This window comes from Anomaloglossus baeobatrachus, chromosome 11 (genome assembly GCF_048569485.1).
Source record: "Anomaloglossus baeobatrachus isolate aAnoBae1 chromosome 11, aAnoBae1.hap1, whole genome shotgun sequence".
Taxonomy (NCBI): Eukaryota; Metazoa; Chordata; class Amphibia; order Anura; family Aromobatidae; genus Anomaloglossus; species Anomaloglossus baeobatrachus.
In genome coordinates, this window is record NC_134363.1 from 67,215,275 (window position 1) to 67,242,461 (window position 27,187).

Genomic DNA, 27,187 nt, shown 5'->3' on the forward strand with positions numbered 1-27,187 from the left:
TTTGTTACTTTTTTATGGTATTCATTGAAGGGGTTAACTACTCTGACAGTTTTATAGATCGGCTTGTTCCGGATGCAGCAATATTAAATATATTTACTTTTTTTTACGTTAATATGCATATTTATTAGGATATTTCTTTTTCTCTTCTTTATTTTCAGATTTTTTTTTACAATTTTTACAATTTTTATTTAAAACTTTTCTTTTACTTTTCATCAACATTAACAGAAATAAACATAGATCCCTCTTTGTGCAATGACTCTATATAATATAAAGAAATAGATCCCTCTGTGTGAAATGACTCTATATAATATATAGAAATAGATCCCTCTGTGTGTAATGACTCTATACAATATATAGAAATAGATCACTCTGTGTGTAATGACTATATAATATATAGGAATAGATCCCTCTGTGTGTAATGACTCTATACAATATATAGAAATAGATCACTCTGTGTGTAATGACTATATAATATATAGGAATAGATCCCTCTGTGTGTAATGACTCTATATAATATATAGAAATAGATCACTCTGTGTGTAATGACTATATAATATATAGAAATAGGTCACTCTGTGTGTAATGACTATATAATATATAGGAAGAGATCCCTCTGTGTGTAATGACTCTATATAATGCTGTATATAGGAATAGATCACTCTGTGTGTAATGACTATATATAATGCTGTATATAGGAATAGATCACTCTGTGTGTAATGACTCTATACAATATATAGAAATAGATCACTCTGTGTGTAATGACTATATAATATATTGGAACAGATCCATCTGTGTGTAATGACTCTATATAATGCTGTATATAGGAATAGATCACTCTGTGTGTAATGACTATATATAATGCTGTATATAGGAATAGATCACTCTGTGTGTAATGACTCTATACAATATATAGAAATAGATCACTCTGTGTGTAATGACTATATAATATATAGGAATAGATCCCTCTGTGTGTAATGACTCTATATAATGCTGTATATAGGAATAGAGCCCTCTGTGTGTAATGGCTATATATAATATATAGAAATAAATCCCTTTGTGCGTAATATCTCTATATAATATATAGAAATAGATCACTCTGTGTGTAATGACTATACATAATATATAGGAATAAATCACTCTGTGTGTAATGACTCTATATAATATATAGGAATAGATCCCTCTGTGTGTAATGACTCTATATAATATATAAAAATAGATCACTCTGTGTGTAATGACTCTATATAATAATTAGGAATAGATCACTCTGTGTGTAATGACTCTATATAATATATAGGAATAGATCACTCTGTGTGTAATGACTATACATAATATATAGGAATAGATCCCTCTGTGTGTAATGACTCTATATAATATATAGGAATAGATCCCTCTGTGTGTAATGACTCTATATAATGTATAGAAATAGATCCCTCTGTGTGTAATGACCCTATATAATATATAGGCATAGATCCCTCTGTGTGTAATGACTCTATATAATAATTAGGAATAGATCACTCTGTGTGTAATGACTCTATATAATATATAGGAATAGATCACTCTGTGTGTAATGACTATACATAATATATAGGAATAGATCCCTCTGTGTGTAATGACTCTATATAATATATAGGAATAGATCCCTCTGTGTGTAATGACTCTATATAATGTATAGAAATAGATCCCTCTGTGTGTAATGACCCAATATAATGGATATTTCCTTTTTGTATTGAATTACTGAAATAAATTAATTTTTTGATGATATTCTAATTTATTGAGATGCACTTGTATTACATTAATTATCTGCTCTTTATTACGGATAGACTTTGCTGGACCTCAAACTCGTAACTTGTGGCAGTGTAGGAAAAAACACAGGCTCCCCTGCGGTATATGAGAGAATTTCTTCTTCCTAACAGAAAGCTACACTCTATACTTTTCTTCAGGTATTATTCATCTTTAAAAATATAGATTTCTGTATACTAGTTAAAAAAAGTATATACCAGGAATTTTTTTCCCCACAAACTTATCTTAAAAAAAACAAACACCTAAACAATTACAGTAATAATCACGTTAGTATTACACTTTTTTGTAAATACATATTTGTACCTGGCAGCCAGACTGGCTTGCAAAGTCTCCTTAAGGAGAATAGTGTTCCCCCGTGGTCCCCACATAGCTTTCTCATGAGCCAGATCAGACACCCCCATACTTTGCACTGACGAGGGGCAAGCACCCCGAAACACCGTGTCTGCAAATTGGGATTCTGATCTGGCTTATATATCCTGAGTCATATTTCAAAGGATTGTTGAAAATCCACTTGTGACTTTTAGGATCGCTACTTCCAATAGGTGGCGCTGTGCTAGAGTTTGTCTCCTTTACTGGAGAGACAATTTGAATATTTCCCAGAGGGGCATTGCAGCTATAAGTCCCCTTACCTGGCAGCCAGACTGGCTTGCAAAGTCTCCTTAAGGAGAATAGTGTTCCCCCGTGGTCCCCACATAGCTTTCTCATGAGCCAGATCAGACACCCCCATACTTTGCACTGACGAGGGGCAAGCACCCCGAAACACCGTGTCTGCAAATTGGGATTCTGATCTGGCTTATATATCCTGAGTCATATTTCAAAGGATTGTTAAAATCCACTTGTGACTTTTAGGATCGCTACTTCCAATAGGTGGCGCTGTGCTAGAGTTTGTCTCCTTTACTGGAGAGACAATTTGAATATTTCCCAGAGGGGCATTGCAGCTATAAGTCCCCTTACCTGGCAGCCAGACTGGCTTGCAAAGTCTCCTTAAGGAGAATAGTGTTCCCCCGTGGTCCCCACATAGCTTTCTCATGAGCCAGATCAGACACCCCCATACTTTGCACTGACGAGGGGCAAGCACCCCGAAACACCGTGTCTGCAAATTGGGATTCTGATCTGGCTTATATATCCTGAGTCATATTTCAAAGGATTGTTGAAAATCCACTTGTGACTTTTAGGATCGCTACTTCCAATAGGTGGCGCTGTGCTAGAGTTTGTCTCCTTTACTGGAGAGACAATTTGAATATTTCCCAGAGGGGCATTGCAGCTATAAGTCCCCTTACCTGGCAGCCAGACTGGCTTGCAAAGTCTCCTTAAGGAGAATAGTGTTCCCCCGTGGTCCCCACATAGCTTTCTCATGAGCCAGATCAGACACCCCCATACTTTGCACTGACGAGGGGCAAGCACCCCGAAACACCGTGTCTGCAAATTGGGATTCTGATCTGGCTTATATATCCTGAGTCATATTTCAAAGGATTGTTTAAAATCCACTTGTGACTTTTAGGATCGCTACTTCCAATAGGTGGCGCTGTGCTAGAGTTTGTCTCCTTTACTGGAGAGACAATTTGAATATTTCCCAGAGGGGCATTGCAGCTATAAGTCCCCTTACCTGGCAGCCAGACTGGCTTGCAAAGTCTCCTTAAGGAGAATAGTGTTCCCCCGTGGTCCCCACATAGCTTTCTCATGAGCCAGATCAGACACCCCCATACTTTGCACTGACGAGGGGCAAGCACCCCGAAACACCGTGTCTGCAAATTGGGATTCTGATCTGGCTTATATATCCTGAGTCATATTTCAAAGGATTGTTGAAAATCCACTTGTGACTTTTAGGATCGCTACTTCCAATAGGTGGCGCTGTGCTAGAGTTTGTCTCCTTTACTGGAGAGACAATTTGAATATTTCCCAGAGGGGCATTGCAGCTATAAGTCCCCTTACCTGGCAGCCAGACTGGCTTGCAAAGTCTCCTTAAGGAGAATAGTGTTCCCCCGTGGTCCCCACATAGCTTTCTCATGAGCCAGATCAGACACCCCCATACTTTGCACTGACGAGGGGCAAGCACCCCGAAACACCGTGTCTGCAAATTGGGATTCTGATCTGGCTTATATATCCTGAGTCATATTTCAAAGGATTGTTTAAAATCCACTTGTGACTTTTAGGATCGCTACTTCCAATAGGTGGCGCTGTGCTAGAGTTTGTCTCCTTTACTGGAGAGACAATTTGAATATTTCCCAGAGGGGCATTGCAGCTATAAGTCCCCTTACCTGGCAGCCAGACTGGCTTGCAAAGTCTCCTTAAGGAGAATAGTGTTCCCCCGTGGTCCCCACATAGCTTTCTCATGAGCCAGATCAGACACCCCCATACTTTGCACTGACGAGGGGCAAGCACCCCGAAACACCGTGTCTGCAAATTGGGATTCTGATCTGGCTTATATATCCTGAGTCATATTTCAAAGGATTGTTGAAAATCCACTTGTGACTTTTAGGATCGCTACTTCCAATAGGTGGCGCTGTGCTAGAGTTTGTCTCCTTTACTGGAGAGACAATTTGAATATTTCCCAGAGGGGCATTGCAGCTATAAGTCCCCTTACCTGGCAGCCAGACTGGCTTGCAAAGTCTCCTTAAGGAGAATAGTGTTCCCCCGTGGTCCCCACATAGCTTTCTCATGAGCCAGATCAGACACCCCCATACTTTGCACTGACGAGGGGCAAGCACCCCGAAACACCGTGTCTGCAAATTGGGATTCTGATCTGGCTTATATATCCTGAGTCATATTTCAAAGGATTGTTTAAAATCCACTTGTGACTTTTAGGATCGCTACTTCCAATAGGTGGCGCTGTGCTAGAGTTTGTCTCCTTTACTGGAGAGACAATTTGAATATTGAAAATAAGTAATAATAACATATTCATCTACAATTGAGTTGCAGGTCTCCGGTCTATCGGCCAGGTCTGAAATCTGTGACCACTTGACGAGAAGTCTGCAAATCTCTTGCCAGTGATAAGAGCACAGGAATTAAAGTTTCATTCTACATACTGTATTATTAAAAAATATCAAATCATCAAGCTGCACTTCACAAATACTCTTTTAATATTAATTTTTTCACAATTTATTCAATTCTAATCATTATATCGCATTACCATTAGACGTATGCACAGAGGCAATATATGCAATTATCCGTATGCCAGTTTGTATTTATAATTATATGGGTTGGCATGTGTGTATGAGTGTACTATAAATCTGCATGTGTATTGTATGGGTCATAAGTGTGTATAATGTGTAATTATATGCATGTGTATATTTTATATATTTGTATATATATACTGTAAGTGTGCCCCCATGTGAACATGCAAAATGTCTCATCAGTGAGGAAGTAGACGAACTCTAGTGTTGCCTATTGGAAGTAGCAATCCTAAAAGTCAAAAGTGACCCTTTAATGAGCCTTGTCATATGATTTAGGATATATGTCTGATCAGAACCTCAATATTCAGACACAGCCTTTTGGGATGGTTGTCCCTCGTCAGTGCAAAGTATGAGATCTGATCTGGCTGTATGAGAGGCTAAGACGGGGTCTAAAGGGGAAACTATTCTTCTTACAGAGACTGACACACCATTCCAGTATGCCAATGGTGAGGATACTTTAAAGGGAACCTTTCACCAGATTTGGGCCTTATAAGCTGCGGCCACCACCAGTGGGCTCTTATATACAGTATTGTAACATGCTGTATATAAGAGCCCAGACCGCTGTGTAGAACATCAAAAACACTTTATAATACTCACTTAGGGGGTCGATGCGGTGCAAACTGGTCAGATGGGTAGCGTCATTCTCCGTGATTGGCGCTTCCTCTTCCGGCCATCTTAGTCCTCCTTCTTCTGAAGCCGGTGTGAATGACGCATCCTACGTCTTGCACATGCAGCAGCATTGAAGTCCCGCGCAGGCGTACTTTGATCTGCCCTGAGCAGGGCAGATCAAAGTATTGTAGTGTGCCTGCACAGGACCTCAATGCCGGCGCGTGTGCATGACGTAGGATGCGTCCTGCACCGCGGCATCAGAAAAAGGAGGAGTAAGATAGCCGAAAGAGGAGGTGTCGTATTCAGAGAACAGCACCACCCATCTGACCAGTTTGCACCGCACCGACCCCCTAGGTGAGTATTATAAAGTGTTTTTGATGTTCTACACAGTGGCTTGGGCTCTTATATACAGTATGTTAGAGCATGTGAGGTGGTGGCCGCAGCTTGTAGGGCCCAAATCTGGTGACAGGTTCCCTTTAAGCCACAATGCTCTTCTGGCCAGATCAGATCTCGCACTTTGCACTGATGAGGGACAACCATTCTGAAATGCAGTGTCTGCAAATTGAAGTTCTGATCTGGCATAAGTACTAAGTCTAAATCATATAATATGGCTTGCTAAAGTATCACTTTTGACTTTTAAGATTTCTACCTCCAATAGGTGAAACTAGAGTTTGTCTACTTCCTCATTGAAGAGACATTGAACAAACATGCTTATGTGTATATTGTGCATATGTTTGTATGTGTACGCAGGTGGAGGATAATAGAGGAGGGGAATCAGATATGTCCTACATACTGTTCATCGTTGATCCTAGATCATTTTGCAGGGCTTGGTAAAGGGTAACCAACTTATAGGGTACCTAGTGCTACTTCTTTTATATAGTACTTCCAAGTTTCTTTCTTTCTGCAAGATGGAATAAAAAAAAACAACTTTCAGGCTGCATAAACATCTGGGCGCACGGGCCCTCTTCACCTGCACCACCACCACCACCTGGACGCTGAGGGGCGCATGGGCCCCCTTCACCTCCACCACCACCATAACCTGGACGCTGAGGGGTGCACAGGCCCCCTTCACCACCACCACCACCTGGCCATTGTGGGGCGCACGGGCCCCCTTTACCACCACCCCCACCTGGCCATTGAGGGGCGCATGGGCCCCCTTCACCACCACCACCACCTGGCCATTGAGGGGCGGACGGGCCCCCTTTACCACCACCTAACCATTGAGGGGCACACGGGCCCCCTTCACCACCACCACCATCTGGCCATTGAGGGGCGCACGGGCCCCCTTCACCACCACCACCACCTGGCCATTGAGGGGCGCATGGGCCCCCTTCACCATCACCACCTGGCCATTGAGGGGAGCACGGGCCCTCTTCACCACCACTATCACCACTTGGCCGCTGGGGACAGCACGAGCCCCCTTCACCATTACATGTCTGCTTGCTATTTTTCAAATAAATAGCTCATGAACCCAAAAAGTGTGATTGATCTTCATACACATCCATTATAAGTAACGATCTGTGAGACTCAAAGCATGTCCTATTTTGATCAGACCAATCAATTAAAGTATATGAGGATCCATCAAAAATGGATGAAAAAGGAAGGCATCAGTTTCTTTCCGTATTTCATGTGTTTCATCCATTTTTAACTGATCCATTAATAAGATAAAATAGAAAAAAAAATCAATGTACCTGCTTCAATTTTAAAAATGAATGAGAAACAAAACAGGCAGAACATGAATGGAAAACGGATGACACACGGAAGAATGGTCCACTTTTCACAGATATAAATACAAAAACGGAGGTGTGAATGTAGCCTTAGATATTTACAAGCCACGGACATGGCTTAAGATAAAGTCATACAATAAATACTTAGTAATGATTTGTTAAATAATGTCTTAAGTATAATAAACTCTTCTAATACTTGCCTTTAGCTCAGATTTCCTGTCTACAGATGGCAGGCATATGTGTTCTTCTGGCTATCTCCAACCTCCTTTACTCAGTAGCATATCCAAAATCATCTTGTTGAACTGAGGATGGCCAGTATTTTTGCATACAACTCAGTTAAAACCTTGAATCTTGAGCAAATGATGTGGCATATAGCTGGTTCCTGAAAAATAAAGAGTCTGGATTTTAAAAAGTGCTAAATATAATCCTATGATTGTAGCTACCAGATTTCCCCAAAAATTAGACAGTGTCTTATATTATTTTGGTTTCCAAAACATGCGCTAAGGCTTTTTTTGGGTGGCTGTCTTATATTTTGTATTGGTATTAGTGATTGGATTGTCTGTTAATGTAAATTTAATTTTCACCTCTTTTCAACCATAATATGTGCGTTTATAGTCACATGCTGGCTAGTTAATGAAATAGATATTCACCCGCCCGCTCTTCTGCCAGAGTCAGTGATTGGAACTTGTGGTAATAAAATAATGAATATTCACCCCCTTTCCTGTGCACCCATCTTCTGGTGTTATTGATTGAAACATGTGTAAATGAAATAATGAATATTCACCCCCTTTCCCGCCCACCCATCTGCCGACGTCATTGATTGGAACTTGTATAAATGAAATAATGAATATTCACCCACTCCCCCACCTCTCTGCCAGCGTCATTGGTTGGAACTTGTGTAAATGAAATAATAAATTTTCACCCCTTCCCTACTCATCCCTATGTGACTTGTGTCTGTGATTCATTCAGACTGTCATGTCAGGATCGCAGCGCAGATGCTGGCGACTCTTCTGACCTCAGCATGTCTGCATGTATTTCTATGCAGCTGACATGCTTGAGTCAGAAGAGCATTGTGATCAGTGATAACAGTCTCAGTGAATCACTGACACAGAAGAGTGGGCAAGGAAGGGGATGAATATTCATTAGTTCATTAGCAAAAGTTCCAATTAATAATGCTGGCAGAGGGTTAGGAGAAGGAGATAGTTAATATTCATTATTTCATTAACAAAAATTCCAAATACTGACTCTGGCAGAAGGGTAGGCAGGAACAAGAGTGAATATTCATTCCATTAACTAGCTGGTATGTGACTATAAACTGCTGGGGCTTACGGTAACGTACAGCAATAAAAGTTACATATCCTGAACGGGCTGCTCAAGCCCTATTTGAGGTTATATTTAAGAATACTCCAAAAAAGGCCAAAAACTCCTGTTAGGGCTTATTTTCAGGGAAACGCGGTATTAAACAAGCACATAGACAATATGGTTATTAAAAATACCTTTACGATACAAATTTCCAATACTAATATTGTATACAACCTTATACATTTAGAATCTTATTAAGTTACTCGATTTGTTTTATAGGTTTTAAACAGAAAACATCCATATAACCAACTTTTAAATAGTCTACCTTATTTTGTGGTCACATCAGCCTGGTCCCCTGCCCGGCTCTTTATTCTGGTCTTTACTGATGATACACCCAATGGTCTAATGTCTAGATGGCTCTTCATTTCTGTTGGGGGCCGATGCTAGCATTACCATTGAATATGCTGACTATAAGTTTTTTATTAATTGAAACTTAATTGGACAGAAAATCTGTAGCGTTTCCACCATTTGTAGGTTTTGCCCATGAAAACCACTTTAACCCTGCTATTCTGTTCGGGGTCATAGTGACCCGTAGACATTTTTTTTGGCCCTGTAGATATTTTTCTATAAGTTTCTAAAACTTGAGGTTACTTGACTTTTCCTCATTTGGGGGAACCTATCTATGTGTATTTTTTTTTTTATTTTTGCATTTACTTTTAGCTACACGCCGATTTGTACACTTGTCGTGTTCGGGTCATAGTGACCCAGCATCATTTCTTACAGCTGTGAGGCCATATTTTCAGTGAAATAAAGGACTTATAACCTCAGTTAGGTCTATTTATTGCATCTACTATTGTATATCAATTTATTTAATTCCTAAATTATTTCAATGGGGTCGTACACACGATCTGCTGGGTGTATGCATTGAGATCTGCGCACCATAGAAATGGCTTTATATTGATTATTTTTGGTGCACAGTCTATACTAAAATGTAGAGCGCATCCAGAGAGATCACTAGGTGTGCACTACACATGTATATTCTGCGCAGAACGGACTGCGCAGAACGCGCTGTCTAAGAGGGCCTTATTTTGTAAAGTTGAGCTCTAAAGGCCTCCAAATTATTTTTTTTTGCTAAGTAAGTCTGTCTTCCTGGCTTATCTCCTTGTTTTCAGAAGGGTTCTTATCTTCTCTGCTCTTATCAGTACATATATGCTAGCACACTTAAGGTCCAGTCACACTAAGCAACTTACCAGCGATCCCAACAACGATAGGGATCGCTGGTAAGTTGCTAGGAGGTTGCTGGTGAGCTGTCACACTGCGACGCTCCAGCGATCCCACCAGCAACCTGACCTGGCAGGGATCGCTGGAGCGTGGCTACACGAGTTGCTGGTGAGCTCACCAGCAACCAGTGACCAGCCCCCAGTCTCCTAGTTACAGCACACATCAGGTTAATTAACCCGATGTGTGCTGCAGCTAAATGTGCACAGAGCAGGGAGCAGCACACACTGAGCGCTGGCTCCTTGCTCTCCTAGTTACAGCACACATCGGGTTAATTGCCTGATGTGTGCTGCAGCTAAATGTGCACAGAGCAGGGAGCAGCGCACACTCCTTAGTGCTGGCTCCTTGCTCTCCTAGTTACAGCACACATCGGGTTAATTGCCTGATGTGTGCTGCAGCTACATGTGCACAGAGCAGGAGCCGGCAGCACAGGCAGTGAGAGCGGAGGAGGCTGGTATCAAAGGTAAATATCGGGTAACCAAGGACAGGGCTTCTTGGTTACCCGATGTTTACATTAGTTACCAGCCTCAGCAGAAGCCGGCTCCTGCTCACTGCACATTAGTTGTTGCTGTCTCGCTGTCACACACAGCGATCTGTGCTTCACAGCAGGACAGCAACAACTAAAAAATGGCCCAGGACATTCAGCAACAACCAACGACCTCACAGCAGGGGCCAGGTTGTTGCTGGATGTCACACACAGCAACATCGCTAGCAACGTCACAAAAGTTGTTCGTTACCAGCGATGTTGCTAGCGATGTTGCTTAGTGTGACGGGGCCTTTAAGCTGGGTTCACACACAAAGACAATGACAACAACGTCGCTGTTACGTCACCATTTCCTGTGACGTAACAGCGACCTTAGATGATCACTAGTAAGCTGTCAAACATGTAATTTTAAGCAGCGACGGAGCAGCGATCATAGCGACCTCGACGGTTGTTGTGCGGTGTCACACGCATCGCTATGCGACGACTCAGACCTTGATGGAGGCGTGGTGTTTACCCCTAGACATGTTTTGCGTTGCCTCTTTTCACGCCCCTCTGTTCTGATTGGTGATCGCTACAGCGCCTTTGTGTTGCCTTTTTTCACGCCTCTCTATTCCGATTGGTGATCACTACAGCGGCGCCTGATTGGGTGACCGTGCCAAACAAAGGAAGACGCAGTAGTGCTTTCATTCCTTCTATTTCATTTCATTCAGATCCACAAAGAATGACACACTAGCGACACCAGACAGAGAATCTACTACGTGGAACAAAAAATGGAACTTAAAGAATGAAATCCCTGTAACGCCTTCGGCAAGGTACCCAATCGGAACGCTGTTGTAACCACCATCGGAGTCGTAGGGGCGTTGCAAAATACACCGCAAAAACACGCCCTTGTCCTGCCTTCAGTCCTACATCACTGCCTTCAGCGTCGTCGCGACCGTCGCTGCTGCGGTGTCAAATACAAGGATGCTGAGCTTATCATCATGGCGCAGCGGGATAACAGCGATCAAAAAATGACCTGGAATATTCAGGAGCGAGCAGCGATTTCGCAGCAGGGGTCTGATCGTTGTTATGTGTCACACACGGCGACGTCGCTGTTGAGGTCATTGCTACGTCACAGAAAATGGCAACTTAGCAGCGATGTCGTTGTCGTCGTCGCTGTGTGTGACACCACCTTTAGCCATTTGACCTTTCAGTTTCTTTGGACAGCAGCTCTGTACACATCTCTGTTTCAGGCTGATTCTTGGCTTTTTACAGGTATCTAGCTTGTTATGGTTTTCTTTTTCAATTCTGTTGGTAGATGGTATATTGTAAAGTAATACTTTTATTTTTTTACATGTACTTTGTGTTATTACTGTGTGATTCTGTAAGCTATAGGTCAGCGCATACTGTCTGCAACGCTGACAAACCTATTTCAGCTAAGAGCGGGTTTTTTTCCTTGGCACCACCTGTTTTTTTGAAGTAGGGGGTTATTTACCTTTGAAAGACTCAATGTGTTTACAAGTGGTCTAGTATTCTCACTGCTCTGACTGATTAGCATGTTAGGTATATTTTGATGTAGTATAGAAGCTCTTATTGTTTTTGAAGCTGGTTATTTTTTTTTCTCAGATTTTATTATTATTGTTTACTTATAGAGGATTTTTTTATTCCAGTGTTGTCTACCCCGTGCAAGTTTTGACTGTATAATGACTGTTTTTGCTATTTTTCGTTTTGCTTATTATAAAGTTTTTTTTTTTAATAAAAAAAAAAAAAGATTTCGATTTAATTTTTCTTTTCTTTTATTTCCAAACATGTTCCCATACAGTCTAGTAAGCAAAAGGTATAAAAATAATTGAGTTAGAGTATCTAAAATCAAGATTTAATAAACCGGGTCATAGTGATCCAGGAGCAATACAAGTGTAAAGTACATGGGAACAGAACAGCAGGGTTAAGCCACCTTAGTACAACTCTTTGGTGCCCTTGGCTTCTCTTCATATTTTTTCAATGATGCATCACTTCTAATGTATAGAGAAGCAATCAGGAATTATGGATCAACAAGGATCTGGGAAGAGTGATGACAGTATTACTTTATTATTATTACTTTATTATTTTATACCAATAAAAAAATATTTTTTTATTCCCAAGGACATTTCTTTACACAGTGTACTATCATAGCGTACTTTGTTGCACTTGTCACAACATACTAGATATCTGTAAAGATATATACATTCTATAAAGTGGTGACTGTATTACTTTATGATTATTACTTTATTATTTTATACCAATGTAAATATTTTTTATTCCCAGGGACACCCCTTTAACATAGTGTACTATCATAGCGTTCTTTGTTGCACTTGTTCCAACATACTAGACATTTGTAAAAATATGTATTCTATAAAGTGGTGACTGTATTACTTTATGATAATTAATTTATTATTTTATACCAATGTAAATATTTTTTTTATTTAAAGGGACACCCCTTTTACACAGTGTGCTATCATAGCGTACTTTGTTGCACTTGTCACAACATACTAGACATCTGTAAAAATATGCATTCTATAAAGTGGTGACAGTATTACTTTATGATTATTACTTTATTATTTTATACTAATGTAATTTTTTTTTATTTTATTTTCAGGGACACACCTTTTACAAAGTGTACTATTATAGCGTACTTTGTTGCACTTGTTACAATATACTAGACATTGGTAAAAGTATGCATTCTACAAAGTATCACAATTACTATCCTTTGCAATAGATTTTCATTGCTTCTTAACAATTTATTGTGTGCTACAAGGTTTTCTAAAGTATGTCAAAGTACTGAGTGTTTTAATAATGACTCCTCCAGAGCCATGTTTTACTGCACCAGTGGCATCATCATGTTTTAAGCTGAAATGGCCCCAGCATTTAATAAGTAATCATTCAACCACCTATTTGATTGTAGCTGATCAAATTAAATGATTGCGAGGACCTTTAAAACCATCATTTGTTTCATGTTCTCCATGTTCCCGGCTTGTTGCTAAGATAAAATAAGGTTATTCATCACTCAATAAAGGAGAGGACCTCAGGGCTGATGTACCTGACAAAGAGCTAAATCTGTTTAGCTAAAGTATCTAACCGAGCGTAATCACAACCACGGCTTAGAAAAGCAGAGTCCTTGATGGTTTCTTGCTCCTGAAATGTGACTGGTAATTTTAAGAGTAGATGCATGGTTACACTGATGGGTGCCGGGCCACATTTAGGGGCACCCAACCACGGCAACACCAATTTTAAGGCTGAAAAGGGATAGATGACATCTTTTTTAGCTGGCCTGTATCACTTTTTATAATGTTTTATAGGATAAATTGTTGGTTCTCAGAATTTTAGAATTTTTCCGGAAGGACTAACAGACCTCAGATCAAGGGTATTTTGTTGTTTGTGACTAAACCAGTCAAATTACTAGCAATTAATATAGTCCCCAAGCAATTCTCTCATATCGGTGAATATCACCTCTTGTGCCTTATAAATAGAATTTAAAAGGGGATTGTGTCATCAGCACATCACTCAGAATTTCAATCAGGTCTTTATGGTAAAGTGGACCTGTCACCAACTCACAAGTGTCATATTTTCCTCTTCTTTTACTCCTACTGCTTCCTTGAGAATTCCTCTACTTTTTTCTTTATAATCTGCCATAAGGATCTACAGGGTGTGTTGCACACAAGATTCTCTGGAGCGTGTCTTTAGGCTCCTCTGCATTATTACCCTGGGAGCACTGCCCTCTTGGCAAAGATCAAAAAATTTAGTAGTACATAAAAAGACCTATATCTCTGGAACCATATAATGGTTTTTAAACAAGGAAGATTAGACACAGAGGGAATAAAATAAGAGCAATAACTGGACACATTTGTCCTGTTGACAAGTCCTCTTTAAATGTATTTTATTGATTATACTTGTGAAGATCTGAGATTGTTGGTTTTATTAATCACTTAAGGTGGCTTTACATGCTACATCGCTAAAGCGATGTCGTTAAGGTCACGGATTTTGTGACGCACATCCGGCCGCGTTAGCGATGTCGTTGCATGTGACACCTCTTAGCGATTTTGAATCGTTGCAAAAACGCTCAAAATCGATAATCGGTGACATCCCCCCTAATCTCAATTATCGTTGTTACTGCAGTAACGATGTTGTTCATTGTTCCTGCGGCAGCACACATCGCTACGTGTAACACCGCAGGAACGAGGAACCTCTCCTTACCTGCGTCCCGCCAGCAATGAGGAAGGAAGAAGGTGGGCGGGATGTTCGTCCCACTTATCTCCGCCCCTACGCTTTGATTGGGCGGCCGCTTAGTGACGTCGCTGTGACGCCGAACGAACCGCCCCATTAGAAAGGAGGTAGTGTGCCGGTCACAGCGACGTCCCTAGGCAGGTAAGTATGTGTGACGGGTCCGCGAAATGTTGTGCACCACGGTCAGTGATATGCCCGTGACGCACAAACGATGGTGGCGGGTATGCACGCTAGCGATATCGGTAACGATATCGCAGCGTGTAAACTACCCCTTAGGTTGGTTAACAATGCAATTAATTTTATTTCTTCCATTCAAATTTTTACAGAACTCAAGATAATGAATATCACAACCATAGTGCATTTATCCAGCTCCAGTTGGCAACAAGTCTTTATGCTCCACCAGAGAACGGATATCACAACCATAGCACATGTATCCAGCTTCAGCTGGCAACAACAGTCCTTGGTGTAGTTTCTCAAATCCAAATAATGGATCTCATGACCATAGCACGTGTATCCAGCTCCAATCTCTATAGTCCATTTATGAGCATCAGGACCTGGCTGCAGCAACAGATCCTCGCCCCTTCACCTCAGAGCACCAACAACCTTACTAACCAAACATGTTTTACCTCTCGTGGGACCATGGTTTTGGCAAATGTACTCATCACACCCACTCCGTTAGTCATTTTCTACGTAAGGCTCAAAGTATTAAAGTTCGAGAAGCCCAGTCTCTGGCCCTGTCTGCAGGTTAGTGTACTAGAGAAGCCCCCTGCAGAAAGGAACAAAAAACTGACAATCCCCCACCAAATGCAGGACAATAAATCCTACTGCATGCCTGATTTCATTAGAGTTCATGGAGGCCAAATAAGATGACACACTCTTACAACTCCTTCCCCCTTCAAATTGTGTAAGTTAAACTGATGAGCAAGCAATCTCAAAACACAAGTTAAACATAACCATCACTCCACGCAATAAAAATTCCACTCTACGTCCATTGGTCCAATAGTCTGTAGAAGGTGGCCATCTCCTCACAAATATTTTAAAAATTCTTTTTACATTTTTCGCACCAACATCTATACAAGTTAAAAGCCTTGAAACCTTGCAATTTTCACATTGCCCACTACATCTAATATTAGCCTCATATTTCCTATTGGGTTTAGTAACCGTATGGATATTGACAGGAAAAGATGAATTCATTGACTTCTACAGGTGAGCTTTCTAGACATGTTCAATTTGGGCAAATGTCTTTTCTGCCACACAATTACCTTACCTCTCAACTCAATTGATCCCCACACACACAACAGAATTCAACATCATCCCGACAAAAATTGAGGCAAACAAACAAGAATGCAAAGCAGTGATGAAAAAAACCCACAAAAAATGCACAATCCCCTATAAGGAAGTAGTTCTCAACGCCAAGTTTTTCCTCACCTGTGCTAGTATGATTGCTTTACTACTTTCTTATTTCCTCTGCTCCATAACCCTAGACAATTATTCAACAATATAAACGCCTGCTACATCCCCAAGTGCCATAGCTCATATCTTTAACTCACCTCTTAAAAGTGATGTCTTATGCTAGGATTTCACTAGTGCATTCCTCCACTACTACCGTTAGCTATTTGGGGGAGTTTTCATGCTTGTTTTTGTCTTGTCTGATGCTGCAAGCAGAAGCAGCCCTGTGTTTCCATCTTCTGAGGAGCACAGTGGCTTTAAAGCTGGCTGAATACAGAGATCTGGTTAGTTGCCGAGCAAGGCCTTGTGCACACGCTGCGTTTTTTTCTGCATTTTTTCGGATGCAGTTCTGGATGACTGTGATTGGTTGCAGTAAGACGAGCCCCCAGTCTGAGTGACAGCGTGTCTGAGGCTTCAAATCACAGATGCCAGTGAGCGGGTCTGTATCGTACAGTAAAATAAATAAATAAAAAAATTGGCATAAGATCCCCCATATCATGATAACAGCACAGGTAAAGCCCAACAGCTGGGGGCTGGTATTCACAGACTGTGGATACCAATGGTTCTTAGGTGCACCCCAGCCTAAACGTATAAGCCAGTGTGTTGCCCTGGGCAAGCCAGGGGACACAGGTCACACACCACCACACCCTACATCCCAGGTAGAAACATCTAAGCTAACCAAAAATCCTTGTTGCCTTCCTCCAGAGACTGATGATTCACACCAGGGGGTGGGCCAGGCGGTTGGCTACGCCCACCGAGGAGTTCACAGTTCTGGAGGCGGGAGAAACCAGGCAGATAGAGTCTGGAGGAGGAAGTGGAAGGAGTGGAGGAGTAGCCCAGACAGGGCTAAAGTAAACAGCTAGTGAAAGTGAAGGAAGAAGAGTAGTAAAGGAGGAAAGCAAGAGTGGTGACAGAACAGAAGGAGTGTGCAAAGCCTGAAGTAGTCCAGCTGTGTGCAGGACAGGTCAGCAAGGTCAGCAACGGCGGTGACTGTCTGAAGGGGGACCGTTTGGAAGTTCCTGGAAGGACCCCGTAGGCTGTGTGCCCGGCGGTCTGGAGCAGTGTTCCGAAGGACAGTCAGCACCAGGGCAGGGGCCTCTCGGACCCTGGCAAGGCTTGGAGTCGCCATAATTTGCCGAATCCGTCAGTGAAGGGGACGTAGATCCCCCAACAACTAAGTCCTGATTGAACGCAACAGCCCAGCCAGTGTAAAAGAGACACCGCCACCGCCAAGGCACCAGTTTCTTAGGGCCAGCGCCTGCGGGCAAAGAGTAGAGCTCCCTCGGTCCAGCTTGAAGCCGGGGAGCGGGTTACCGGTGGGGACCCATCGCAACCAACAAGTACACCAAGGTGCTAGGAAAAGGGACATCACCGTCATCTACCGGGAGAGCAAGTGCAGCCGTCCGTGGGACCGTCTTACCAGCCGTCTGGTTTACCGTAAAAACTGTGTCAACGTCTCAGGCTGAGTGAGTACCACAGTGCCGCAAGGCACAGCGCTGCCCCCGCGTCCCTGCGCCCACCAGGCCCTGCACCTCCCAAGCCATCACCGGGCCCCGGGATCACCAACCCCTACCCACGGAGGGGCAACACAACACCTGGCTGCTCCGCATCACCATTCCCGGGATCCCTGTATTGAGCAGCGGTGGTGAAATCACCACAACCGTGGGTGGCGTCACGGACTATAAACAATCCCCACACCCAACAAACCCCTTTCACTCACGGGCGAGGAGTGCCGCTCGAGAAACCCCCGGGATCCGGCCTACAGCTCGAGCCACCACTGAGCAGCGGCCGCCGGACCCGAGCAGAAGGGGGTGAGCGTAGTGTGCTGACACCCTCCTCCCCGCCCGCGACAACTTGGCGTCACGAACAGGATCTTACCGCTCTGCCGTCTGGTAGAGGTGCGCCTTGTTACCGCCGGAGGTATCCGGCAGAAAAATTTCAGAAGCCGCCATCTTTGGCGCGAAAAGTTCCCGCTCGAGCGTCTTCTCGAGCAGTAGAGGCGCGAAGGCCAAAACCCCGCCCCGAGAGAGGAGGGGCCGAAAAGAGCTAAGGGGGACGCGATGGCGGCTGGACGCATGTAGCTGCGGCTATAAAAGCAGGGACGCCAGGACTCTGCAAACATACCGTTCCTGGAAGCAAAAGAAGAAGCTATCATGTGGATGCCGTCCCGTGACACCGTAGCCCCCGCGCCTGGAACCGCGGCGTGGGTGGAAATCCGAACCGCGCAGCTCTACCAAAGGCTGCAGGTCAGGATGCAGCTCCTCATGGAGGAGTGGGAGGCCGACATGGCGGATGTTGTAGCCACCGTGCGGAGACGCGAGGAGGAGGCGGAGAAAGGGAGGGTGAGTGACCCACGTCCCGATGCCCTTGTAGGGCCGTTCATCGCGGCTGTGGGGCCCGGTCCAAGCCCTCTCCCCCCGTTGCCTCCCTCGCCACCCGTCCCGGAGGCCGTGACCCCGCCACTAGGCCTGCTACCACCGCAACCGGTAGCAGTACCCAGCGTCCCCGCCCAAGCGGGCCGACCTGTAGCCGGAGCTCGCGGCACACCGGAGGTGTTACCGTGGAAGACGCCGAAAGTGGAACCGGAGGCATCCCCTGAAAAACCCCCCGAGCCGGAGCCGATGACCCGCTCCGAGCCGAAGGCCCAGCAGCGGAAAGCCCCTATGCCCATCCCCCACACCTCGGCTGAGGTAGCGCCGGGTTGTTGTTGCAAGGCAGCGCCCAAGGCCAAGACACCGCGGGACCTGTCGCCCATATTCCTGACAGTGGGCAACGTCCAGGATGTCCCGCGGGGCCCGACCCGTGCGCCGGCGCTGGCGGCAGCGCCGTATTGGGATAGGGAGCCGGTACCGCTGGGCCTGGAGATCACTGAGAAGGAGCGAAAGAAGGCCGAACTGGTGGCCAGGGCGATCCGGGAGAAAGAGAACCTCCGGCAAGCGACCTCCCGTGTCCGGGGACCGTTGTACGTGGGGCAGGTGAGGCGGTTTGATGTCCGCCGGGGCTACGGGTTCATCTACGAGCCGGGCCTGGAGGCCGAAGTTTTTGTAGCCCGGCGGGATGTAAATGCCCACCTGCCTGAGGAGCATCCCGGCCGCAATCTGATGCCGGGTGACATCGTCCAGTACACTCGGTTCTTTGGGGAGCGAGGGTGGTTTGCGCTGGACGCTAAATTGAGGGGCAGCCCAGAGGCCCGAGCAAGCGCCGCGCCCCCTCCCTTGGAAGGAGCACTGGAGCCCGCAAGTCCGGAGTAGGGCAGCGGATGCCCGTAGCACCGTCCCCGTTGGGACCACCTTTGTGTTTGTTTGAAAAGTTTGAAAGTTCTGCCAATGAAAAAAAGATGATTACCGAAGCTTCACCTGATTTAGTGTGATTTGCAACCGGCAGGAGCCGACACCGTTGTCCCCGTGGGGACCGTTTAAAAGGTTATTTTGTATGGAGAACTTTCCATGGACAAGCCCGTGAACTTGCAGGGCAACCACAAACGTTAAGTGGCTTGTAAATATGTTGTTTGCCGTTACTGTTTCCGCAATGCCGCCTCCGGAGAGGCAGGTTGGAGGGAGGGCCCTCAGCAGAGCAGGCTGGGGCCCAGCCACCAAAGGAACCGGTGGCTACCCTCTGGAGGGAAGGACAGATCCCGCTCGGGTGACTTGTGCTGGACTGTGGGTCAAGGGGTGCTGCCTGGGCTTTAGGGGCAGCATCAGGGCCAGGTTGCTTGGGTGGGAGAGAGCGGAAACCGTAACCGTAAACCGTATGCAACGTTTAAGAAATGTGCCTCCCATTTTGGGAAGAGTTATTAAAAATGTAAATATGTTATATTATTATTATGTTATATCTTTTACAGAAAAATAAATCCGGTATTGGACGGCAGCCCGCGGACGGTCTGCATTTTGCTAAGGGGGAATGTGTCGCCCTGGGCAAGCCAGGGGACACAGGTCACACACCACCACACCCTACATCCCAGGTAGAAACATCTAAGCTAACCAAAAATCCTTGTTGCCTTCCTCCAGAGACTGATGATTCACACCAGGGGGTGGGCCAGGCGGTTGGCTCCGCCCACCGAGGAGTTCACAGTTCTGGAGGCGGGAGAAACTAGGCAGATAGAGTCTGGAGGAGGAAGTGGAAGGAGTGGAGGAGTAGCCCAGACAGGGCTAAAGTAAACAGCTAGTGAAAGTGAAGGAAGAAGAGTAGTAAAGGAGGAAAGCAAGAGTGGTGACAGAACAGAAGGAGTGTGCAAAGCCTGAAGTAGTCCAGCTGTGTGCAGGACAGGTCAGCAAGGTCAGCAACGGCAGTGACTGTCTGAAGGGGGACCGTTTGGAAGTTCCTGGAAGGACCCCGTAGGCTGTGTGCCCGGCGGTCTGGAGCAGTGTTCCGAAGGACAGTCAGCACCAGGGCAGGGGCCTCTCGGACCCTGGCAAGGCTTGGAGTCGCCATAATTTGCCGAATCCGTCAGTGAAGGGGACGTAGATCCCCCAACAACTAAGTCCCGATTGAAGGCAACAGCCCAGCCAGTGTAAAAGAGACACCGCCACCGCCAAGGCACCAGTTTCTTAGGGCCAGCGCCTGCGGGCAAAGAGTAGAGTTCCCCCGGTCCAGCTTGAAGCCGGGGAGCGGGTTACCGGTGGGGACCCATCGCAACCAACAAGTACACCAAGGTGCTAGGAAAAGGGACATCACCGTCATCTACCGGGAGAGCAAGTGCAGCCGTCCGTGGGACCGTCTTACCAGCCGTCTGGTTTACCGTAAAAACTGTGTCAACGTCTCAGGCTGAGTGAGTACCACAGTGCCGCAAGGCACAGCGCTGCCCCCGCGTCCCTGCGCCCACCAGGCCCTGCACCTCCCAAGCCATCACCGGGCCCCGGGATCACCAACCCCTACCCACGGAGGGGCAACACAACACCTGGCTGCTCCGCATCACCATCCCCGGGATCCCCGTATTGAGCAGCGGTGGTGAAATCACCACAACCGTGGGTGGCGTCACGGACTATAAACAATCCCCACACCCAACAAACCCCTTTCACTCACGGGCGAGGAGTGCCGCTCGAGAAACCCCTGGGATCCGGCCTACAGCTCGAGCCACCACTGAGCAGTGGCCGCCGGACCCGAGCAGAAGGGGGTGAGCGTAGTGTGCTGACACCCTCCTCCCCGCCCGCGACACCAGCAGCCGCCCAGAATTGCCACATCCATTAGATGCGACAGTCCCGGCACTTCACTCAGCTCTCCCCGATTGCCTAGTGTGGTGGCAATCAGTGTAAAGAGGGAGTTCATGGCAGCCAACAACAGCCACTAAGTCCTACATTAGTGATGGCAGGAGTCTATGAGACACCCCCATCATTATTCTGTAAGTGAAAGTAAATAAACACAAACACCGAAAAATCCTTTATGTGAAGCAAAAGACAAAAAAGCATCCTCTTTCACCATTTTATTAACCCCCCAAACACCCCTGCAGGTCCTACATAATCCACACGAGGTCCCATGATGCTTCCACCTCTACTACATCTGAAGCTCAGGTACACCGTGACAAGGTGAGACAGCTTTTTACCTTTTTGCAAAAATGTATACACTAAGTACCCTGTTATTAAGCACTTGCAATTTATTTATTTATAGTCAGGGTATTTTTACTACAATTTTTTCTCTTTGTTTTTTTTCTACATCTGAAGCTCACAGCCAGCGCCTTAAAACATAACTGCCCGCTGTGAGCTTTATGCAACAACTGAAGTGAACCACGTGGTCACCGGTGACATCATTCCGGTTATCCGCAGCTACAGCTGGACTCCTCCACCTGTGACTGCAAATCATCCGAGTGACTGAAGGGAGCCGCACGATCAGTGGTGACGTCTCTTAGGTGATATGTGGTTACAACTGGAGTCTCCACCTGTAACAGCAAATTACCCGAGTGACGTCACCTCTGTTCACGTGTCTCACGTCAGTCACTTGAGTGATTTGCTGTCATAGGTGGAGGACTCCAGCTGAGTATGCGGGTAACCTGAGTGACATCACTGTTGACCCTGCGGCTCACTTCAGTTGTTGTGTGGAGCTCACAGAGGTCAGGCATGTTCTATGGTGCTCACTGTGAGATTCAGATGTAGCGTTTTTGCTGCAGGTGCATTTTTTTGGGCTAAAAATATACATCTTTATGGTTACCACAAAGATGCAACGCACCCCTAAAGACGAATACTTACAAGCTCTACTCAAAAAACTTTGTAAATACTGCATTTGACAGACTGCAGCAGTGGCCAGTGTTCTAGGCAATGAACAATAAACAACATTCTTGAGAATAGAGATGATTTTGAAGGGAACCAACCACCAGATTTTTGCCCTGTAAACTAAAGGTAGTACCATTATGACACTAGAAAGCTAATTAAAATGGAACCTTTATCTGATAAAACCAAGTCTTGATTAACCTTTACACAACCATCCGAAAATTACATCATTGGTGCAGTGACTTGAACATTTGGCCTGGACTTTGTGGGTTGGATCTTCTGTAATGCTTCCTCCCCTAGCTGCTTCCCCTCCACTCCCCTCCACTTCCCTCAGCACTCTACTGAAACCACCTTAAGTCACACTCACAAGTGGTCTATTAACTGATAAAAGCCAAACAAATGCCTCTCCTTACTGCTCATAGCTGGTGAAGATTTCATTTTCTTCCTCACAGACAAACCAAAAGATGCTTCATTTTTTTTTTTTCAAAAAGGAGCGCCCATTTCACTAAATTCGACACTCAACAAATACCGTATATACTCTAGTATATGCCTACTCAATATAAGCCGAGGCCCCTAATTTTACCAGAAAACAACTGGGAAAACCTATTGACTCGAACATAAGCCTTGGGTGGGAAATTCAGGAGCTACTGGTAAACTTCAAAAATGAACATTGATACCAATAAAATGTAATGTGCCCCATTCTTGTCTCCTGTAGTAATGTGCCAATTCTTGTGCCCTATTCTTGTGTCCTGTACTAATGTTCCCCTTCCTTGTGCCCATCCTTGTGCCACATCCATTTGTCCTGTAGTAATGTGTCCCATCATTGTGCCCTATAGTAATGTGCCCCATCCTTGTCTCCTGAAGTAATCTGCCCCATGCTTGTCTCCTGTAGTAATGTGTCCATCCTTTAGTAATGTCCTCATACTGGTCCCCTTCTTGTCCCTAATTATGCCGTTGTTCACATGCACACACAAAAAATTCTTCTCACCTGTCCTCCGTTTCCTCGATGTCCTCTTACCTGTTTTTTTCGACCGCAGGCACATAGATGGCAAATCATTCAACTGAAGTAAAGTGCTGACGGTAGCGGCAACCTCGTGTACTAACCAACATCATAGGGGTAGTCTATAAGACAGCGGTCTGCAAGAAGCAGGTAAGAGGACACTGAGGGAACTCGAGGGGAGCTTTTTCAGCATAAAAAAGTGCTGAAAAAGTCAACTTATATACGAGTATATGCTGTACCCATTTTTCTTTCAGAAAGCTTATAAAAAAGGCCCGTTTTTGCTTTTGAGATTGATAAAGACTGATCACTTGCTAACCCACCGTCTAACCTTGATAATTGACTATGAGAGCCCAAAATATGTATATTGATGCTCAGCAGTAATAATTGTCAACGTATACTATATATATATATATATATATATATATATATATATATATATATATATATACTGGGTTTATATATACAGTATATATATACAGTGCCTACAAGTAGTATTCAACCCCCTGCAGATTTAGCAGGTTTACACATTCGGCATTAACTTGGCATTGTGACATTTGGACTGTAGATCAGCCTGGAAGTGTGAAATGCACTGCAGCAAAAAAGAATGTTATTTCTTTTTATTTTTTTTTTAAAATTGAGAAAAGTTTATTCAGAGGGTCATTTATTATTCAACCCCTCAAACCACCAGAATTCTGTTTGGTTCCCCTAAAGTATTAAGAAGTATTTCAGGCACAAAGAACAATGAGCTTCACATGTTTAGATTAATTATCTCTTTTTCCAGCCTTTTCTGACTAATTAAGACCCTCCCCAAACTTGTGAGCAGCACTCATACATGGTCAACATGGGAAAGACAAAGGAGCATTCCAAGGCCATCAGACACAAGATCGTGGAGGGTCACAAGGCTGGCAAGGGGTTCAAAACCCTTTCCAAGGAGTTGGGCCTACCTGTCTCCACTGTTGGGAGCATCATCCAGACGTGGAAGGCTTATGGAACTACTGTTGATAATAATGATGAAACCGGTCTTTGAGCGCTATTGATGGATCAGATTCTAAATGTTCTTTTGAAGATTAGGCTTTATTATTAAAAGATGAAGCTCTTATTACTTCACAACGCGTTTCAGCAAGATCCCCTTGCTTTCCTCAGGTGTCCTGAGGAAAGCAAGGGGATCTTGCTGAAACGCGTTGTGAAGTAATAAGAGCTTCATCTTTTAATAATAAAGCCTAATCTTCAAAAGAACATTTAGAATCTGATCCATCAATAGCGCTCAAAGACCGGTTTCATCATTATTATCTACATCGCCTACTCCTGAAGGGGAATCCGGCAAAGAGCTGCTGAGGATCACAGAATCTATCAGTTCACTTTGATTAATCCAGCGAGAGGACGGAGAGCCGACCTGAAAGCTCCAGGAGTCGGTGAACCAGGAGCCATCAGCGGTAAACCTCCAGCTCCATCCAGCCAAAAGGATCGGATAACACCAGTTACCACAGCCCCTCAGATCCAGAGGATTTATACGCTCATCACCGAGGTTGTGCGAGGGCGCACAACCAAAGAAGGTGAGCAGCTTCTAATTTCGTTAATCTAATATTAATACATCGGGTGCTCTTAGATTGCGCTATTGATTTATTTTACTATGGAACTACTGTTAGCCTTCCACGGCCTGGACAGCCTTTGAAAGTTTCCTCTCGTGCCGAGGCCAGGCTTGTCCGAAGAGTCAAGGCTAACCCAAGGACAACAAGGAAGAGCTCTGGGAAGATCTCATGGCAGTGGGGACATTGGTTTCAGTCAATACCATAAGTAACGTACTCCACCGCAATGGTCTCCGTTCCAGACGAGCCCGTAAGGTACCTTTACTTTCAAAGCGTCATGTCAAGGCTCGTCTACAGTTTGCTCATGATCACTTGGAGGACTCTGAGACAGACTGGTTCAAGGTTCTCTGGTCTGATGAGACCGAGATCGAGATCTTTGGTGCCAACCACACACAAGACGTTTGGAGACTGGATGGCACTGCATGCGACCCCAAGAATACCATCCCTACAGTCAAGCATGGTGGTGGCAGCATCATGCTGTGGGGCTGTTTCTCAGCCAAGGGGCCTGGCCATCTGGTCCGCATCCTTGGGAAGATGGATAGCACGGCCTACCTGGAGATTTTGGCCAAGAACCTCCGCTCCTCCATCAAGAATCTTAAGATGGGTCGTCATTTCATCTTCCAACAAGACAACGACCCAAAGCACACAGCCAAGAAAACCAAGGCCTGTTTCAGGAGGGAAAAAATCAAGGTGTTGCAGTGGCCTAGTCAGTCTCCTGACCTTAACCCAATTGAAAACTTGTGGAAGGAGCTCAAGATTAAAGTCCACATGAGACACCCAAAGAACCTAGATAACTTGGAGAAGATCTGCATGGAGGAGTGGGCCAAGATAACTCCAGAGACCTGTGCCGGCCTGATCAGGTCTTATAAAAGACGATTATTAGCTGTTATTGCAAACAAGGGTTATTCCACAAAATATTAAACCTAGGGGTTGAATAATAATTGACCCACACTTTTATGTTGAAAATTTATTAAAATTTAACTGAGCAACATAACTTGTTGGTTTGTAAGATTTATGCATCTGTTAATAATTCCTGCTCTTGTTTGAAGTTTGCAGGCTCTAACTTATTTGCATCTTATCAAACCTGCTAAATCTGCAGGGGGTTGAATACTACTTGTAGGCACTGTATATATATATATATATATATATATATATATATAGTGTGCGTGTATATATATATATATATTTATACTATTTATTTTAGTTATGGAGATAAGGTGGCACGGGAATTAAAGTCACATTCTATATATTTAGAAATACCAAATTCCCTAGCTACAATTCACAACTAGATCCATTTAATATCTATTATTTCTCAATTTATTCAATGCTAATCATTACATTACATCATCATTAGACGTGTGCGCAGAGGTAATACCAGATTAACTCATTTAATATACGTCTTGTGGTGAAGGAACTGCCAACATCTTTTTGCACCTGCTTTCATTTCTGGACTGAAATGGGCACTGAAACAGATCATAGCAGCCCCCCTGCAGGCAACAAGCTCACAGCACCATACCGGCTTCTTACACGTCTTGTCAGAGCCGGATCGCTCCATCGGGCTGGATGTCAGCTGTTGGTCTTTGGATAGAAATTTGAATGCAACTGAAGAGGATTAAAACCGGTGAGGTGAAGTGGGTCATAAGAGTAGATGGAATGAAAAGGGGGTTAAAGAAAGAAACAGGCTGAAGTGTCTGTACCGTAAGTGACTTGCTGTTAGTTACGCTCAAGTCCAAGGAGCTTTATTGAGTGCTATGGTAACACATTGTACAGCAATGCACCACAGGCCATTTTGGCACTGTCTACTGCAAAAGATTCATCAATAGGAAGGTTAGGGAGTGATGTGGAATAAACTGTGAATGAATTCTCTCAACAGCGAAACTCAAGGATTTCATGCATTCTTTATTCTTTTTTAAAGCGATACCGTTTTCATTTTTACTTACAGGAAACCTGTCACTTCTAGAAATGCTATTTAACTGTATCTATAGTAGAAAATGTAGCAGCTCGCTTCCAGTCATCTCGGCGGCACCAGGAGCCGTTACAGTCACAGCTAACTACACTGTGAGTGTGCTGCAATCACTCCCCCTGCACTGTGACTAACAGCCTTCTCTGCAGAGTGTGTGGGCTATCTGTGTGTCAATCAGAGTGTCGGAGAGTGATTAAACTCATTAGCAATGACCGTAACTGCTTCCAGAACCACTCTGATGACTGTAAATGAGTGGGTAAAGGGAGAATAACACTTAATTTCCTCCCTGCATCTGCTGCTTCAGCTAGTCAGCTACACAAGATTTACAATCTCTCTACAGATGAACCCTAGCATTTCTACATGTGACAATTTCCCTT

General features: G+C 44.4%; 1 protein-coding gene across 4 annotated transcripts in view; it reads right to left on the reverse strand.

Moving 5' to 3' along the window:
• GRIN2D (glutamate ionotropic receptor NMDA type subunit 2D) overlaps positions 1-27,187 on the reverse strand; it is a 1,213,579-nt gene that overhangs the window by 729,770 nt on the left and 456,622 nt on the right. For 2 of the 4 annotated variants that reach the window (XM_075328780.1, XM_075328779.1), the window contains one exon: positions 7,510-7,691. Coding sequence is in view for 2 of the 4 variants with exons in the window: in XM_075328778.1 (XP_075184893.1) it covers positions 6,376-6,382 (7 nt within the window). In the remaining 2 variants the exon portion in view is untranslated. Of the gene's footprint in view, positions 1-6,375; positions 6,466-7,509; positions 7,692-27,187 lie in introns of those variants that run through there. The other 2 variants (XM_075328778.1, XM_075328781.1) reach the window with 1 other exon arrangement.